Raw genomic sequence first — 17,414 nt, 5'->3', positions numbered from 1 at the left:
ACGAGGCACTTGTAAATGGCGAACATCTGCTGCTTGGCATTGACCAGGAACAGCTTGGTGTGCCGCCTCAGCTGGTTCTTCCTCAGCTCTGCCTCCTCGCTTTTAGGCCGATGCTTCAGGCGGGCCGGCGTGCCGTCTGTGGGGGGGGGGGGGGGGGGGGTAGAGCGCGGTTACAAGCGCGACCTGAGGGGACTAGATCCACTCTGCACGGCACTGACGACACGCAGCAGCAACAACACGATACTTGATTTGTGGTTTGGCTGGAGGGGTTTGTGTTTTGGTGCACTGGCGTGCCTACGTCAGTGCTCAACGTCGTCGCCGTCGATGGGTCTTCACGACCCACTCAGCTGCTAAGACTGTATGGCGCCACCTGCCTCTCACCCTGGCAGCAGGCGCGGGCACAAAGGGATATCGAACCCCATACCGGTGTCCAGGGTCATATTTGACCTCACCTACACCAGCCAGCATCAGCACATTGGCAGCCATCTCTCCAGCAATGATTCGATCGGCAATCGGATGGCCAGAGTCGGGCGACACGCCTCACCAGCAGCGCTGGCCGGCCCCCCGGATCGGTCTGTCGCGCTGCCCAACGCGGTGTCCTCACCAGCGGCACTCGCCAGCCCCTCGGACCGGTCTGCCCCGCTGCCCACGGCGGTGTCCGACCGGTCCTCGTCTTCTGACTCGCTGCCCGAGACGCTCAGCAGGTCATCTGGCGACAGCCAAGACGGCACTCACACAAAGTGTGGAGCACCTGACGCCCACGCTCCACGTGTCGGCAGTTTCATCACATTTTCACAGCATCCCACCATTTCATCACAACTCGCGCGCAAACGTGACATTAGTCAACTGATGGCCGTCTCATTTCGCGTTCCGACAATGCACGGGACCGCCAGAGCAGAGGTGGCGGGCGGAGCAGGCGGTGAGCGCCGGCGGCGGACCAACCGTCCATGCTGAGCCGGGCGAACTGGGTCTCAGTGAGGGCCGGCTGGCCGCTGGAGCTGCGCAGCACGTTGTACTTGTGGAAGTCGCTTTTGTAGTGGTCCACCTGGTCCCGCCGGTCGGCGAAGGTCACCCGGCAGTGCGAGCACGTCATCGCCTCTGACACTGCCAGGTGGTCGCGGGTCTCTGCCAGGCCCGATGAGCATTTGTTAGAGCTCAAGGGCATGTTCTGGACATTGCAATGGGCCAGAGAGCTGGCTGTGGCAAATATTGCATGCTGTGATTACTGGCTTACTGCAAATGGTCTAACCTTTGAAAACCAAATGAAGAATGACTTAAATGTCAAATACAGGCCATGGTAATGAGTGCAAAAGGTCAAGGCCAACCTCACATTCTGATGTCAAACAAGCACCAGTGGAACAGAACAGCATAAACAAAGTGGCAAGTGGCGCAAAAGGTGCTGCTCACCAGTGGTAGTGATAGCAGTTTCTTCATCTTCAACTAGAGAGCCAAACTTGGAACAGTCTGCTATTTTCAGACCCTTAAATAGCTCCTTGATGCATGTTTCTTGATGCAAAAGCACAGTGACTGGCTTATTAGTTTCATTTGGTGCTGAAGCTGGAGAGGTCCAAGAATCCATTGCTTGTTCCTGCATCCTCCCCCAACTTACATTGCTCTTTTTTGTTTGACATTGTGTAAGTATATTTACTGGCTATGCAATGTAGAAAGCAATTCCTGAAATAAGACAGTTGTGGTTTATTTTCTTAGTTGCAGACCTAATTAACTGTATTAACTTAAACCTCATCTAGCCAAGTTGCTGACCCTTACCCTTCCCTGCACTTAATCTTTCTACAACTATGCAACCACTAATATGTCTTGTGCAGTAAAGGACAGGTAAGATGGTAACTCATGCTGGATATGAACATTACAAGACTGACACCTCACTGATGCTATGGTCTCAATGGCCTTTGTAGCCACTACAGCATGAAAAATGAGTGCTTAAACTTGTGCCTGTTAAGATAGAAATAGCATATGTCCCACATTAATCCAGGAGGCATCCATCTAATAAGCTCAAGAACATGTCTGATAAGGCCAATGCCTTCAACTACAGGATTTCTCCATATTAGCAGACTTGGGTGAATTGTGCAAGGCTGCAAAATACAATAGTGCCAACAAGGTTCAGTGGTTGTATGCTGTAAATCTGGATGTCCAAGTTTGGCCCATGATAAGTATTAACTCCGGCCTGTGGAGAGCCCATGTTTCAAGGATCAGTAGCATTGTAATGGCACATTAAGTTTTAGGTATCCCAAAATACAACATGATGTATGGAATATACATGCAAAATTAACAATTTTGGCGAACCAAATTTGAAGTACGCATGCTCCAGGCTCAGTACATTGACATTACTAAGTATATGGTGCAGCAATATCTCTGTGCGCATCGGGGTTTAGGTACCCAGCCGAGCCCAGGGACGTAAGCACCAAAAATAACTTCACGTGTCCAGCAAGTGTCCTAGCATTCACATGCTAGTAGCGTACAGACCAGCTGATCGTTCCGAGCACGTCCACAGCCACCGCCACCCACACAGGCCCCCCTCACGACTTATGTAGGCGTTTTACCCACGGACCTAGGAATTGCACAACGCCCTAGAACATCGTGTTGCGACACCGCCTCCAACAAGCACACGTAGCGATCAAGCGATCGCACGTGTGACGTCATATGAATGCTCCAAGCAAGTCTAATAAACCGTTTGAAGCTTACTTCAAACCAATGACCTGGCGAGTATTCTGTTGACTTGGCTAAAGCTGTTCCCGTCATGCGCTTTGACCAATTGAAGACTGTGACGCAACTTGGACACAGCGTTGTTATAGGGCCTTGGACGCAACGATGCTGCACTCGTTTGTTATTGCTGCCATGAGGCACCGGTAGCTGCGGTTGTTTGTGTTGATCGTGGTCGTTGCCTGGCGTGCTGTGCGCTGCGCGGTGGTGTAAGTTGGGAGGTAGGGCAGAGAGGGGAGTAAACTCCTGGCAAAAATCTTTTGACAACCATGTAGTCCGCCCCTTATGCGGTCTTGGCATGTCATGTGGGGAATGGGGGTGTGGTTGGGGTTTGGGATGCGGTGCGTAAATTGCACGGACTAGTCGCCATGGATGTAGCTACCGGGGTGACACATTACCTCGGTTCACACTTCCAGGGCTGTTTGGGCTATAGACTGATGAGTGTGGATTCTGGTTTGTATAGACGCCTAGATTCGTAGACTCTTAAAAAAGATCAAGAACATTAGATGCTTCCACCTGATCCCCAAAGAGATGTGGGTGCCTGTGGCATGCAAAACTCATTTGTAGTGAACATTTTAATTGATGTCTCCCTTCAAATGCTGATGATAATCCTGATAGCCCCATTAAAATCCACACATTAACCACATGCTTTTGGTTTTGTATAACCTGTGAACAGCTTTTATGCAGCATTAAGCCCACACACCTTTCCAGGTATGTATCAATTGGCCTCAAACCATATGTATATCATATTCATGGTTGCGTTCCTAGTACTCAGGGTATCAGTGATTTGTCTTTTTCTGTGGCATGCTGACCTACATGATAATGTTATTTACATTTCCAGGGTTAATGTGAGCTTGATCACCATCAATCTGCCACCATGTCGAAGATTTTCACACCAACTAACCAGATGCGTCTTACCAATGTTGCCATTGTGCGCATGAAGAAAACTGGAAAAAGGTTTGAAATTGCATGTTACAAGAACAAGGTGCTCTCATGGAGAAGTAAAGTGTAAGTGGCCCTTTTGTCTATGTTTAGCATACAATGATGATTTTTGGGTGTAATGCTGTGCAGAGTGTACACTAAGCTATGGGAAAGTTGTTATGCCATGAATACATTAATACCTTACCATGCCTTACCTTATGGTGATCAGGAATTTTAAAATGCCACAGAGCCTGTCAGTCCCAGCAAGTCATGCTCCCTGTCTGGTAACCAGACAGTTCCACATTATGAGGGATTCAGTGTGGAATGTTATAATGTTGGCTTGCCCATTACATGCCAAGCCAAGACTTAAGCTATTGAACTGAGGTAATGATTGGCTGGGTGCAGAAAGGAGTTCCAATCATTGATGACCCACATGGTGAACAAGTTACTATGGGTGAGAGTCTGAGCTCCTAGCTCTGGGTTTTATTAAATTGCATTGGTGTCCTCCTGTCACCTCCCAGTTGTGTCTTATCAGGAACACCTCTTCTTAGCAAATGGCTGCCTACCTCAGCGAAATGGTTGATACATTGTAACCATGTCTCCCCTGCAGGTAGTACAGTGATGGCAGCTGGAGGAGTCTGAGCCTCTCAGGGTATGGCTGGGGCCTCACTTTGTGAACAAGATGGGTTACTCATCACTGAACCCACTCCAGCAGCCCCAGTTCCAGTTTGCCAAATAAGGCCCCAGATGATGTCATCAGACTCCAAATATGGGCATAATAAGGTCTTGACAAGCAATGGCGGCACGTGAACATCAATGTTGGCAAACGACCCCTCACGACCGCCAGCATCTGGCTGGTCTCTGAGATTGCCTCCACCATCTGCACATGGAACCCTAGCCTGTCATTCGCGAAGATCCAGAGACCCTTCTCGTTGGGTCCGTCTGCGATTTCGGTGCCGTTCAAGGAATAGGTCAGTCTCGGTTTGCAGTTCCTGATGTGCATTACTTTGCACTTTATCGCATGAAAGAGGAGCAGGCACTCCTTTAACCACTTGGCCAGGGTGTCGAGGTTAACCTGTGGAGGAGACCCAGTCAGGGGCTTGGGACACGGCAATGTGTCTTGGTGTCGTCCGCGAACATCTTGACCATGCTTCACACGTGATCTGGTAGGTCGTTCACGAATATTATGCATAGTCTTGGTCCAGGCATGGACCCTTGCGGGATGCTCCTTACGACGTCGATCCAGTTCAACTTTGAGCCTTGGATTCGTGCTCTCTGCAGCCGGTGGGTAAGGAAGGCCCTGATCCAGCACAGCAAGTTACCTCCCACACCGTAAGCATGGGGCGTGGAGACCAGACAGTTGTAGTTTGACAGACAGTTACAATTAAAGGCTTTTGCTGAAGTTTAGGTATGCTACATCCACCAGCTCCCTATCCTCTATCGTGGCGCTCCATTCTTCCACGACTTCTAAAAGCTGATGACGTAGGACCACCTTGGGAGAAATCCATGCTGGCCTGCATGAAGATTCTCAGATGTGGTTAATTGAGGTGTCTCTGACGAAGGATTCGAATGTCTTGGAGGGAGCGGCAGTAAGGCTCACTGCGCGGTAGCTCGCTGCGGGCTGTCGGTTACCTTTCCTGAAGATCGGGACTACCTCCACCATGCTTCCGCACCTAGGGTAGCCTTCCAGATGCCAATGATTTTCGGAAAAGCGTGCTCATGGTTACTGGCAGGACGTCTGCAGACTCACGAGGCAGCCTCGGGTGTACGTCATCTGGCCTAGAGACCCGAGGTCTTCAGTGCCGTCAAGTTATCTGCCACTGTCTGGGTAGAGATGTGCACGTCATCCAGAAACGGCCCATTAAAGTTACGATGTATCACGGGCACGGCATTAGACCTTCCGCCTGTGAAAACGCTGGCAAAGAATTTACACAGAACACTCGGCTTTCCTTCATGGCTGCTTGTCAGCATTCAGTCATCGTCAAGAAGGTCTTCTGCCCTGCATCTTGCGCGTAGTCTGGAGTTGGCACACCTCCAAAAGGCCTTAAGGGTTTCTCTTGGGGTCTGCTACCAGTTTCATCTCATACTCTTTCTGAAGGTCTCTGGTCAACTTCCGTAGGTCATCATGATGCTGCACAAACCTGGCATGGTCCAGAACATCCATTGTCCTCATGTGTGTATGCTGTAGTCTTTCCGTACTCTGCTTTAGCCGCATGGCCCTCGGGCCCATGTACAGGTTGTTCCTTGGTCTTATCATTTTCTTGAAGGAGCAAACCTCAGTAGCCCTGACATTCTCTCCTTGAAGAACTTGCAGGTGCTTTTGAGGCTGCGGTTCTTCATCTAGGACCAGTCCATTAACCTGACGATGCCTGCCAGATGCTCGTAATTTGTGTGTATCAGATGGCCTGGATGAGGAGTTTGCAGTCCAGGGTAGCAAGCTTATGATTCCTCTGTTGCAAGTTCAATGATCATTCATTCATCAACCAATTCAACCAATCAAAAAGGATGGTAAAATATGGTTAAGAATCATAGAAAAGGCTAGGAATTTAAATCCAGCATAATACTTAGGAAAATTGTACTTGTTGACTTCAATCTTATTTCATTTGAATCAGTATGTTACTTTTTCATCATAAATTTATGTACAAATGTGGTATATGCACTTTTAAAAAACTATAGGATGTGCTCTTGTCCTAACTGGTGGGCTATGCAAAATTATAACATGAGCATCAAATGACCAGAGGAGTTTGCATACCCTAAAGCACATGTCATCACCATAGAACTGCGGTGGTGATATGGTGTACCTCTCAGAGGTTGTCAGCATTCAGGCCCGGTTGTGCATGAGGCCAGTCTAGGACCTCAAAGCTAGGATGCTTGAAGGACAGGGTTATCTGTTCATTGAGTTGTGTTCTGTTTCATTGATATGTTTGCATCCATCATGCATCAATCAGATATATGTATGAAATGCATATGTGTATATCATGTCTATCATTTTCTCACATGTTTTCTCCTGACTCATCAATTGACTGATAGGTGTGTGTTGTGTTCTACTGTGTGTCTGTATTTCCAGTGAGAAAGATATCGATGAAGTTCTTCAGAGCCACACAGTGTTTTTGAATGTCTCAAAGGGACAAGTTGCCAAGAAAGAAGAGCTCCAAAAAGCATTTGGCACAGATGATTCTACAAAAGTGTGTCTGGAGATTTTGGAGAAGGGGGAGTTGCAGGTCTCGGAAAAAGAGCGGCACGCCCAGCTTGAGTCTTCTCTCAAGGATATCGCCACAATTGTAGCAGGTATGCTGGAAGTCTTCCATATGGCACAGATCCCCTATCGTTGTTGGGTTTGTCCGTGGACTAGGGAAGCACTGATATGCCTTGAGGTGTTGGGAACTTGCAGAGCACAAAGCGTTGAACTTAATCAGCTATTGTTTCCATCCAAGCAGGCTTTACGGAATCCACCATGAACATTGGTGGTCCGAGCCTCAGCAGCCAAAGATGAGTGACTTTTGACTTCGCTTTCAGACAAATGTGTAAATCCCGAAACGAAGAGACCATACCCAGTCACTATGATAGAGAAGGGAATGAAAGACATCCACTTCTCTGTCAAGCCAAACCGGAACTCAAAGCAGCAGGTAAGACGCTTGCTCCCTTCATCTCGTGCTCTTATCAACCATTGTGGAGCTGATGCCTTTAATGAGCTTTTTGTGGATAGGCCATGCATTTTGTCAGTGTCAACTCGCTGTCAACCCATGTGCAATTGCGCTTGCGCCGAGACAACACTAAGCATGACATCGTTTACACATGCGGGACTGGTCACCGGTTAGGTCATCTGGCACGACACTCATTGTCATCCCAGAATCGTTGGAATTCGATGCGTTGGTATGAACGTACGCGAGCAACACGGCATTGTCACTGGGTGGCTGTTAACGATGGCCGTGATTCATTGGTAAACTAGCCACCAGCCATAGCGTCCTACCTAATGCATGCACGTGCCACCGCTATCTTTTACGAGAGCAGTTAATTGTCCGGGCAGTCACTAGGAACACAGCACGATGGCACCCACGGAGAACCGACAGCACAAACAGTGGCGAATGGATTACACCGACCACCCACCGCCGGCGAATTGATGAGAGCTGACGGGCCGCGCCGACCTCGTGCTAGCGATGCCACTGTCAGCTGGTGACGCCGCCGCCGCCGCCGTCAGGCGCTGGACGTCATCAAGCAGCTGGGCGCGGTGATGCCGATCGAGCGGGCCCAGATGCGGCTGCGCGTCCGGCTGCCTGCCCGAGACGGCAAGCACGCGCGCAAGCGCATCCGGGAGATGAGCAGCTCGGTGGAGGAGGACGACTGCGCTGACGGACAGTTCACCATGGTACGCGGGGCCGGGGCGGACGGCTGCGAGGGGCGGCACGCGCCGCCTGCGACGCCGACCCGCACCGCCAGGGCTGATGTAAAGGCGTGCGGGTCGTGCGTGCCCGGCGCGGCTCGCGGCGCCTGCTGAACCGGCGCAGAGGCGGCGTGGGCAGCTCGGAATGGGGTTCGACTGGCAAAGCCAGATGGGCTGTGTGGTACTCTGATTGGTCGTTGACCCTGAAGTAGGCTTGTAACGTGTCGGGCGTTGAAGGGCCGCGTTTCCCAGCGGGGCCCAGCATGTCGGCATTGCTGCATCGCTCCTCTTCGGTATCGGGACCGAGCATATGGTGTACATGGAGACGTGAAAATCACAAGCCACGCGAAGGGCAGTTTCGAAGGTGTAGGTCTAGAGTGTACTGATGTAGGTTCTGCCTTAAGGTTGCAGATCAGCAGCCAACGATGTGCCAGGGCGCAGCAATCCGCTGAGCGATGAACAATTTCATTGCCCACGTTTTGCGCTTCGGCACCGAGGGTCTGTGCACTCGACCTGACAGCCTTCCTCTTCCACCCTGTGGCCTGCAGGTGTGTCTGCTGGACCCGGGCCACTTCAGGGAGGTGGACGAGCTGATCCGGGCCGAGACCAAGGGCCGCGGCCAGATGGAGCTGCTCAGCCTGAAGGAGGTGCGGGAGGGCGATTCGGCACTCTAGTAGCCCTCGCCGCCGCCGCCGCCGCCGCCGCCGGTTTGCGCGGCTGGACGGGCTGCGCTCCGCCTCGCGTTTTCGCTTGGGGCTAACACAACAGGCTGTAATGCGTTTGTGCTGTTATTAATGACGCCTTCAGAAAATATACCGTTTATTTAAGCGTAAGCTATTATCTTGTTTAATCACATCATATCACAACTTGTGAGCACAAACCCCGCCAAGCAATCCGTCTCAGCGAAGAGTGCGCCCGTTTGTTCAGGATGAAAAAGAGCTGACGTATATACCCCAGGTCATATCAGGTGTAGAAGCTCGGACATCGCTGTGACCAAAGTATGTTTAAGGACACGGTTAAAACACAACAACCCGACGTCACCCATGCGGTGCTTAGCGCTACCCCTCGCCCGCAGTTTCGCGTTTGAAACGGTCTCCCTCGTCAGCCGACATCGCTAATATCCGCTCATAAAATGTATACAAGTCATTCACGACCGGCACTGGGCGCGACACCGCCGCGGCCTCTTTGGCTCCCTAGCGTCACTAGAAGCTCCCGTTACACACCAGTTGTACCGCATATGAGACCTGCGCAAAGACTGAAGTGGTTTACATGTTAAGGGACACATGTTCGCCGCATGTTCATGTGTTCTCCTGCACATGTACATCTGTATATTCGTCGGCATAGGGTTAGTGTTCAGCATTTTCCGACAGTGGGGGTGCTATGTCACCCACGGACCCCGTTCGTACGTCTACGCGACCACGGTCTGTCTTAAAACAAGGCCTGTTTAACACCAGGTCAGCTGTATGTTACATACAGTATGCCAAAAATATATACAAAAATATAGATCGGGAATATGCACACACCCGGGCAGCGGCCGGTTCTAGGGCTTCCGAAGTCACGGGAGCAGTCAACCCTGGAGACACGACAGCGAACAGCCAAACGGTGATAGCATGCACTGAAGTCACTGAAACGTCAGTGGCCGCGGTGGCAGCAACAGGAACTTTCAGAACTACCGCCGGACCTGAGGGGCGGTCGCCGGGCTTCGTTCGCCGAACCTCCGGGCCGTTCGCTGGGCCTCCGGGCCGTTCTCCGGACCTTCGGATCCGTCGCTGGACCTCCGGGCCGTTCGCTGGATCTCCGGGCCATTCGCTGGGCCTCCGGGCCGTTCGCTGGATCTCCGGGCCGTTCGCTGAACCTCCGGGTCCGTCACTGGGTCTCGGAGACGTCCGTGTACGTGCCGCCCGTGGAGAGGCGCGAGTCGGCGCGCAGCGCGCCGGACGCCTGGGAGGAGCCACTCTTGACCCCGAGCGCCGTCAGGAGCGGCGCCGGGCCCAGCGACGGTTCCGGCGCCGCCTCGCCGGCCGACGACTGTTCCAGCATGTGCGGCAGCACCGTCGGCAGGGCGCCCCCCACCGGCGACGGCGGACCCCGCCACTGCAGAGAGGGCGGGCCCGCACCCGGCGCAGGCTGCGGAGAGTTCGCCGTCGGCCACTGTGCCGGCTGTGGCGAGTACACTGGCTGCCACTGCGGAGGCTGCGGTGACTGCGCCATCTGGCGCTGCTGCGGCTGCTGCGGCTGCGGCGAGTGCGCCATGTGGCGCTGCGGCGGCTGCGGCGAGTACGCCGGCTGCGGAGAGTGTTGCGCCATTTGCCATTGCGGCGGCTGCGGCGAGTGCGCCAGCTGACGCGAATACTGCGCCGCCTGCCAATGCGCCGGCTGTGGCGCGGGCCATACGGGCGGCGACGGCGAGCCGCCGGCGTAGCGGGAGCCGGTGCCCACCACCTCGCTGTAGGGCGGCGGCGCTGTGGCGGCGCTGAAGGCGCTCAGGCCGGGCGCCGTGTACTGGGGACTGCCGCTCGCATGCAGCTGGAACCGACAGGCGGGTGGTGAGCACAGTAGGACCAGTCGCCGTGCGCTGATCACTGCCGCTCCGGTGACGATGGGACATACACACACTGGCACCGCAGATTGCATGCCGACGCTGTGACGTGCTGAACTGAGCAGTAAATAAATACGACACTGGACTCCCGGATGCTCCCCCACCTCCCACGCCTTCTCAAAGCGGCCACGCCAAACAGTCCCGTTCAGCCGCGGCCCGCGAAGTGATGCCAAGATTTTCACCTGGTCAGGCATGTTTGCGGACCAGCTCCCCGGTCCGTCCGAAAAAGGAGAGGGACGGGTGCCGCTGCCGCCCCAAACTGTCCGGTTTGCACGCAGCTGCTGTTCAAAGACAAACTGGTGTGTTGTGCTTCAGAATGCCAAACATGGCTCCTTGCCCTCGGAGCGCACATGCTGTGCACTCGCTCGGAGGGCACACTGCCGACTCAGCCAGGCAGCTGACGGGTCACGTGACGTCACGCGGTCGCGGGGCGCCGCCCCACGCTGACGGCGTGGCCCCCAGCCGGCTGGCAGCAGCTCTGCCTCGTTCCCCGCGTGCGTGGCCGCGCCGGCCTCCTCACCTGCGGGGGCCGCGGCGACAGCTGACGACCGTCCTGCTGTCGCCGGTCCATCAGCACCTGCAGCTCCAGCGGCGACATCTCCACCGAAGGCGCCTCCTCCACCGATATGCCTGCCGCCACACCGCACGTGAAGACAGGCCATTGTACCGCTGACTCAGGTTGAGCGAACCCCTGGGTGGGCTAAGGTTTGCGAGCACACAGGCCTTTTGCGATACTCTGTCACTACGCGAAGTCAGAATATGGACTTGCAGCCAAAAAGTCACTAAAATATGAAGGAAATCAAGACGTAATATTTATTCAAAATAAAGGTGATTCACGAAATGCAGTTCGAAACGATAAATGCACCGGTAATCCTGATGGCAGAGCGACGGGCAGAGCGACGGGCAGTGATCATGCACTGAGGTAGCAAGACAGACAGCTCTGTCCACTGGTGCGCTGACGCCGTGCAGCGGCACCTGGCCGGACAGCATGCCACGGGACGGAGGATCCGGGCACGGGCGGGCCGGAGATCTACCACCGGAGCGATGGGCGCGGCACGAGGACAGGCCCCGGCGGGCACTCACGCTGCGCGCGCGCCGCCAGGTTCCTGGCCTGCGTGATGGTGTCCAGCTCGGTGAGCACCTGCACCATCTCGGGCCGCTCCTTGGCGCGCCGGCTGACGCACAGCTGCCGGCAGGGGTGCGAGGTCACAGGTCACAGGTCATAAGTCACGGGCGAGCCGGGCGGGGCGCCGACGGAGCCGGTGTCCGCCGCACTGCCGTCCCCACCCAGCTACAGACGGAAGCACATGCAGGTAGCTCTAAGTTACGCTGCAGGTAGCTCTTTCAGTGCGGACTGACGCCACCGAGCGCGGCCACCTCCAGCACGAGCACCACGTGGAGAACAGCGCCTGTCGGGACGCCCCCTCGGTACACCGGGCCCGGGCCGTTCGGCCCAGATGTCGACTCACCTCCCCCACGCGAAGCAGCGCCGGGAATATGTCCACGTCGGCGCTGCCTCCCTTGCGGTCCATCAGCGATGCCTTGTCGGTCGTCTCCTCCACCAGCGTTTTCTGAAAGCCAGGACTGCTGTACACGACGCGGCCGCAGAGACGGATACGTGCCGTGGCTCGGGCAGGCGCGAGCAAGTACGTGGCGGCCGCCAGGACAGCACGAAACACCTGCCTAGCCTGTCAGTAATCAACGGTGTGTGGATAATCCAATGCGGCAGTGACGAGCTGATCATGATATTCCAATGGTACTCACCAGCATCTTGATCGGACGCTTGTCATCGTAGGCAGGAAGGCCCGTCGTTATTTCAAAAAGCACCTGCAACCCACGTTTAACATCACAAACTGCGAAGCAATGCGGTACATACAAGTACAGCAGTGCGTAAATAGTGGCAATATTTGTTTGAACTTGATCTAACGTCTTGCAGAAATGGTTTGGGAATGAGATTCCTCGCTAGTCAGTGTCTGCTGCGAAGCTGTACTATCTGATTCAAGCGACGAACCAATGCCCTGCCAGAGCAACCCAACACTGTCAATGCGATCTAATACCTTGACGGTGGACCAGACACCCTGACGGTGGACCAGACACCCTGATGGTGGACCAGACACCCTGACGGTGGACCAGACACCCTGATGGTGGACCAGACACCCTGATGGTGGACCACACACACTAACGGTGGACCAGACACCCTGACGGTGGACCAGACACCTTGGTGGTGGACCAGACACCCTGATGGTGGACCAGACACCCTGCCAGTGGATTAGACACAGCCAACAGCGGAGCCGACACTCTGCCGGCGGGCCCCACTGGCCACCGGACCTCGGCATCCCGTCAGCGGACCCCACTGGCCAACGGACCCCGGCATCCCGTCAGCGGACCCCACTGTCCACCGGACCTCGGCATCCCGTCAGCGGACCCCACTGTCCACCGGACCTCGGCATCCCGTCAGCGGACCCCACTGGCCACCGGACCTCGGCATCCCGTCAGCGGACCCCACGGGCCACCGGACCTCGGCATCCCGTCAGCGGACCCCACTGTCCACCGGACCTCGGCATCCCGTCAGCGGACCCCACTGGCCACCGGACGCCGACACGGCGCACTCACCACGCCGAAGCTGTACGTGTCGACCTTCTCGGAGAGGCGGCGCGAGCGCAGGTACTCGTCGGGCAGGTAGGGCCGCGTGCCGTGCACCCGGGTCACCGTCAGACTCGTGTGGCGCGTCTGCGGAACTCGCGCGCCAGGCCGAAGTCGCCGATTTTCGCCTCCAGGTGGTGGTCGAGCAGGATGTTGGCGCTGCGGAGCGGATCACAGCGTCGAGAGGTGAGGGACCAGGACCAGGCAGGCCACTGCGCCCTTCAGCGTCAATGCGACGTGGAGACAGACCGGGGCCGGTAATAGGATCCACTGATCTCAGCGGCAGAGAATCGCAAATAAATTTATGGCATGTAAACCGAAAGGTTGCTTAACGATGCGACACAAGAGTCGCATCAAAAACGGCGCGTCGGTTATCGCGATGGCTTCAGCAACCATGGCACCGATCTGAGGACCTATTTGAGGTGATACAAGCCGTGGATGGGCCTCGACAACAGGCTTCCTCACATGAAGCAGGTCGCATTCAGGGCGTGTCTTTAAGCTTCATTTCGCTATCCTTGACCTCCTACAGCCGCACAGACTGAGCCACATCCCGCTCCCAAGTCCTTCACCAGCGCTCGGCGGCCGCCACCGCCGGCGGCACACGGATGCCGCGCCCACCTCTTGATGTCGCCGTGGATGAGCGGGGTCGTGCCGCGCGTGTGCAGAAATTGCAGACCGCGCGCCGTGCCGCGCGCCACGTTGTGCCGCTGCAGCCAGGAGAGCGGTCGGGAGCCCCTCTGAAGACGGCTGAGGTCAGCGGAAGGTAGCCACACAGTGAGCAGAGCCGGACGGCGATCCACGGCGCGCGCCGGGACGGCCGCCGGCCCTGCCCAGCGACCGGCGTCCTCCGAGTCACCCACGTGTGTAACATAGTGACGGGAGCTAGTAAACTCTGCCCACGTCACTCAACAGGCGGCTGGGCGAGCACCGCTGGTTCAAGATTAGCATAGCGCGGACCCGGTCACCCTACCTGAGGACGCACCGCGCGGCCCGTCAGCTCGGCGACGTGCCGTGGCCGCCGGCGGTACCCTGGCGGCCCGCGGGTCCGCCCGCGCGGCCCGCCAGCTCGGCGACGTGCCGTGGCCTCCGACGGTACCCTGGCGGCCCGCGGGTCCGCCCGCGCGGCCCGCCAGCTCGGCGACGTGCCGTGGCCGCCGGCGGTACCCTGGCGGCCCGCGGGTCCGCCCGCTCGGTCCGTCAGCTCGGCGACGTGCCGTGGCCGCCGGCGGTACCCTGGCGGCCCGCGGGTCCGCCCGCGCGGCCCGCCAGCTCGGCGACGTGCCGTGGCCTCCGGCGGTACCCTGCCGGCCCGCGGGTCCACCCTCACCCGGCACATGATGCGGTCCAGCAGGCTGCCGTTGTCCATGAACTGGTAGAGCAGCAGCGGCTCGGGGCCCGAGATGCTGTAGCCGCAGAGGGGCAGCACGTTGTCATGTCGGCACGAGTTGAGGATGCGCAGCTCCTCCAGCGTCTGGCGCATCTGCTCCTGCTGCTCGGCCTCGGTCCGGCCAGTGGCCGCCTGCGCATAGCGACCACCAGGTCAGTTCAGGTCAGGTCACACGGGTCACGGCCGTCGTCGCCGTCTGATCCCGGCCCCGGGCGGTCCAAAGTCTGAGCCGTTCACAGCCACGTCAGGGTCATGCTACAACGTAACTCCGCGACATCTGCTCGTCGGCAGGGGTTGATCGCACGTAGAGCAACGAATTGAGTAAATGCATTTGCATCACCTCATCACATGTTCTGCGCTCAACGCAACACCTCGGTTGTCCACAATATGATTGATGCCCGAAATTATTGCGATTAACGCCTCTAAGTGAATGTTTGTCACACGCAGTGTCATAAAAGGGCATACGATACGCAACAGTGATGCGGTCGCGGTAGTTAGACGCGCGTCTAGATCGTGACTCAAGCCATGACGGCAGTAGCAGTGGCTAACCAGCTCTATCGGAGCCATGGACTTATACCTGCTGCATTGGCTGCTGTTAAAGAAGCGCAGTCACCTCAGTCTCACGTCTCCCCTAACCGCCGTCTCTCATCACTTGTCTCCCCATAGCTGTGCAGGCTCCCCAACCCGGCACCTCGCTGCAGCAGTACCGTCTCTCTATCCCGGCACCTCCCTGCACGGCCCGTGAGTGCCGTCTCTCCATCCCGGAACCTCCCCGCAGCAGAAATCTCTCTACCCCGGCACCTCCCCGCAGCAGCACCGTCTCTCTCTACCCCAGCGCCCCCCCCCCCCCCCCCGCTGCGGCAGTACCGTGGCCGCACCGTCTCCCCTCCCCCCCCCCCCGAAATAACGGACTCCGCTGCCGCTCGTGTGCCGGTGCGCGGCCGCTGCTCACCTGCGTGATGCGCTTGATGGCCCAGACGGTGTTTTTCCAGGTGCCGCGGTACACGGTGCCGAAGCCGCCCGAGCCCAGCACGCGGTGCTGGCTCCAGCCGTCCGTGCCCGCCTCCAGCTCCTTGTACGCGATCTGCGGTATGTTTCCCAGTCGATCCATGTAGCTGTACACGTCTGAAACGGCGCACGGCACGCGGCTGATCAACTTTTCCTGGAACAATGTTCTGCAGCTGTCTGAGTTCAAGAAGCAGTGGAACAGGGTTGAGCCTTCCGGTCCCAGAGTAAAGCTTCCAACGTGCAAAGTCCGATCAATAGTCCGGGAATAGCACGGCCAAAAATCCAGCAGATAAGGATGGTCAAAAAGACGGCAAAGCCCCGATCAGGTACCGAACTAAGCTGCAAACGGGTTATTGGCCAGCAGAACTTTTCCCCGTTTCGGCGGTATTCTAGTGGCGCGGCGGCACTGTGCCACGGGGCGGCAGCGAATACATATGTGCTTGACTCACACCTAAGGCGTCCACTATTCTGGATAGCTGCAGGAAACTTACGCCATGGACGAATGTGTCATAGTTTTGCACGGCGTCTCGGGAAACCCATTCGGCTCAAAGCTGGAGAGCGCATATCCCATACTTCGGGATACTTCAGTGGCGTGGCAGCGCGCACAGTAAGCTATACGCTGCGAGTACTGATCCCATCACAGCACGAGACAAATAATTAGTGCGAACATTTGTGAGTTGAAAGCACCGCTGACCTGAAAGCCGCCAGCATAATGTAGCACGCCGGCTTAGCTATCGCTCATTGCGACGCTTCCCCGGCCACGTCCAGCCGAGGGGGACCGCACCCCGACCACGGGCACGCAGACCCGTGTCTCCATCCCCACCGCTGTCCCGCACACCTACCCTGAGACCGTGTCCCCATCCCCACCGCTGTCCCGCACACCTACCCTGCGACCGTGTCCCCATCCCCATCCCTGTCCCGCACACCTACCCTGCGACCGTGTCCCATCCCACCGTGTCCCCACCACGCTGTCCCGCACACCTACCCTGCGACCGTGTCCCCATCCCCACCGCTGTCCCGCACACCTACCCTGCGACCGTGTCCCCATCCCCATCCCTGTCCTGCACACCTACCCTGCGACCGTGTCCCCATCCCCATCCCTGTCCTGCACACCTACCCTGCGACCGTGTCCCCATCCCCATCCCTGTCCTGCACACCTACCCTGCGAATACTTGCGCTTGACCTCGGTCTCGTCCAGCCCGCCGGAGCTGTTGGGAATCTTCTGTTCCGCCGCGGCGGCGGCGGGCGGCTGTGACGCTGCCACTGCCGCTGCCGCTGCTGGCGGTGCCGGCGCTGGCGTCGGCGAGGCCGCCGCCGCCGGAGCTGCCGGCACCGGCGTCGGCGAGGCCGTCGCCACCGGAGCTGCCGCCGGCGGAGGTGCTGGTGACGCCGACGTCACGGCCAGCTCTGGCGGCGACGGCGGCCGCTGGCGGTCGTTCCGCGGGCCCGCGGCGCCGCTCGTCATCGCTGGCAGCGCCGTACCCGGCCTTGAGACGTTGTTCATGGTGCTGGAGACGATGCTGGAGCGAGGCAACGGCACGGTGACGTCAGAGGCGACCCGAGCGCGGTCAAGGGCCGACGGCAATTGCCGGGTCCACGGCGAGGGGTCTCGGGCGAGAACACAGCAGAAACTTCGGGTCTTGATGCTGAGAGAGAGCATACGTCGCGAACGATGCCATCGGAACCTGAAAGGCTTTGACCAACGACTAAGAGTCGCCAATGCGACAAATGACATGGCACTAATGCGAGATCTGTCT

The 17,414-nt window shown here is 57.1% G+C and overlaps 2 protein-coding genes across 3 annotated transcripts; one reads left to right on the top strand and one right to left on the bottom strand.

Annotated features, from left to right (window-relative positions):
- Window positions 1-2,790: 2,790 nt before the first annotated feature.
- Window positions 2,791-9,525, top strand: Sbds (SBDS ribosome maturation factor). Of its 2 annotated transcripts, none has more exons than XM_037233105.1 (6): window positions 2,791-2,927; window positions 3,560-3,726; window positions 6,707-6,927; window positions 7,156-7,265; window positions 7,838-8,005; window positions 8,569-9,525. In XM_037233105.1, the coding sequence occupies exons 2-6, from the start codon at window positions 3,596-3,598 to the stop codon at window positions 8,692-8,694; spliced, it is 756 nt and encodes a 251-aa protein (XP_037089000.1). In that variant the 5' UTR covers window positions 2,791-2,927; window positions 3,560-3,595; the 3' UTR covers window positions 8,695-9,525. The 2 variants fall into 2 exon arrangements, with proteins under 2 accessions (XP_037089000.1, XP_037089001.1); XM_037233106.1 differs by having other exon boundaries at window positions 2,856-2,939.
- Window positions 8,823-16,907, bottom strand: LOC119109478 (pelle-like serine/threonine-protein kinase pik-1). Its single transcript, XM_037233104.1, is given in 11 exon segments — window positions 8,823-10,546; window positions 11,140-11,249; window positions 11,703-11,805; window positions 12,089-12,190; window positions 12,384-12,446; window positions 13,233-13,357; window positions 13,360-13,421; window positions 13,881-13,999; window positions 14,590-14,781; window positions 15,602-15,774; window positions 16,819-16,907. Coding segments are annotated over 10 exon segments (1,695 nt in total). The 5' UTR covers window positions 15,761-15,774; window positions 16,819-16,907; the 3' UTR covers window positions 8,823-9,886.
- Window positions 16,908-17,414: the final 507 nt, after the last annotated feature.

The sequence above is a fragment of the Pollicipes pollicipes genome, unplaced genomic scaffold, assembly GCF_011947565.3.
Source record: "Pollicipes pollicipes isolate AB1234 unplaced genomic scaffold, Ppol_2.1 Scaffold_7231;HRSCAF=8579_pilon_pilon_pilon, whole genome shotgun sequence".
Classification (NCBI taxonomy): Eukaryota; Metazoa; Arthropoda; class Thecostraca; order Pollicipedomorpha; family Pollicipedidae; genus Pollicipes; species Pollicipes pollicipes.
Note: the sequence above shows the minus strand (reverse complement) of the source record. Positions and strands in the feature narration are given on the sequence as shown.

Bases quoted from the DNA above. Each gene is read 5' to 3' on its own strand.
- Sbds (XM_037233105.1), top strand. From the start codon at position 3,596: ATGTCGAAGATTTTCACACCAACTAACCAGATGCGTCTTACCAATGTT. The intron at 6,928-7,155 runs GTATGCTGGAAG...CTTCGCTTTCAG, and splicing joins TATCGCCACAATTGTAGCAG to ACAAATGTGTAAATCCCGAA. The intron at 7,266-7,837 runs GTAAGACGCTTG...CGCCGCCGTCAG, and splicing joins ACCGGAACTCAAAGCAGCAG to GCGCTGGACGTCATCAAGCA.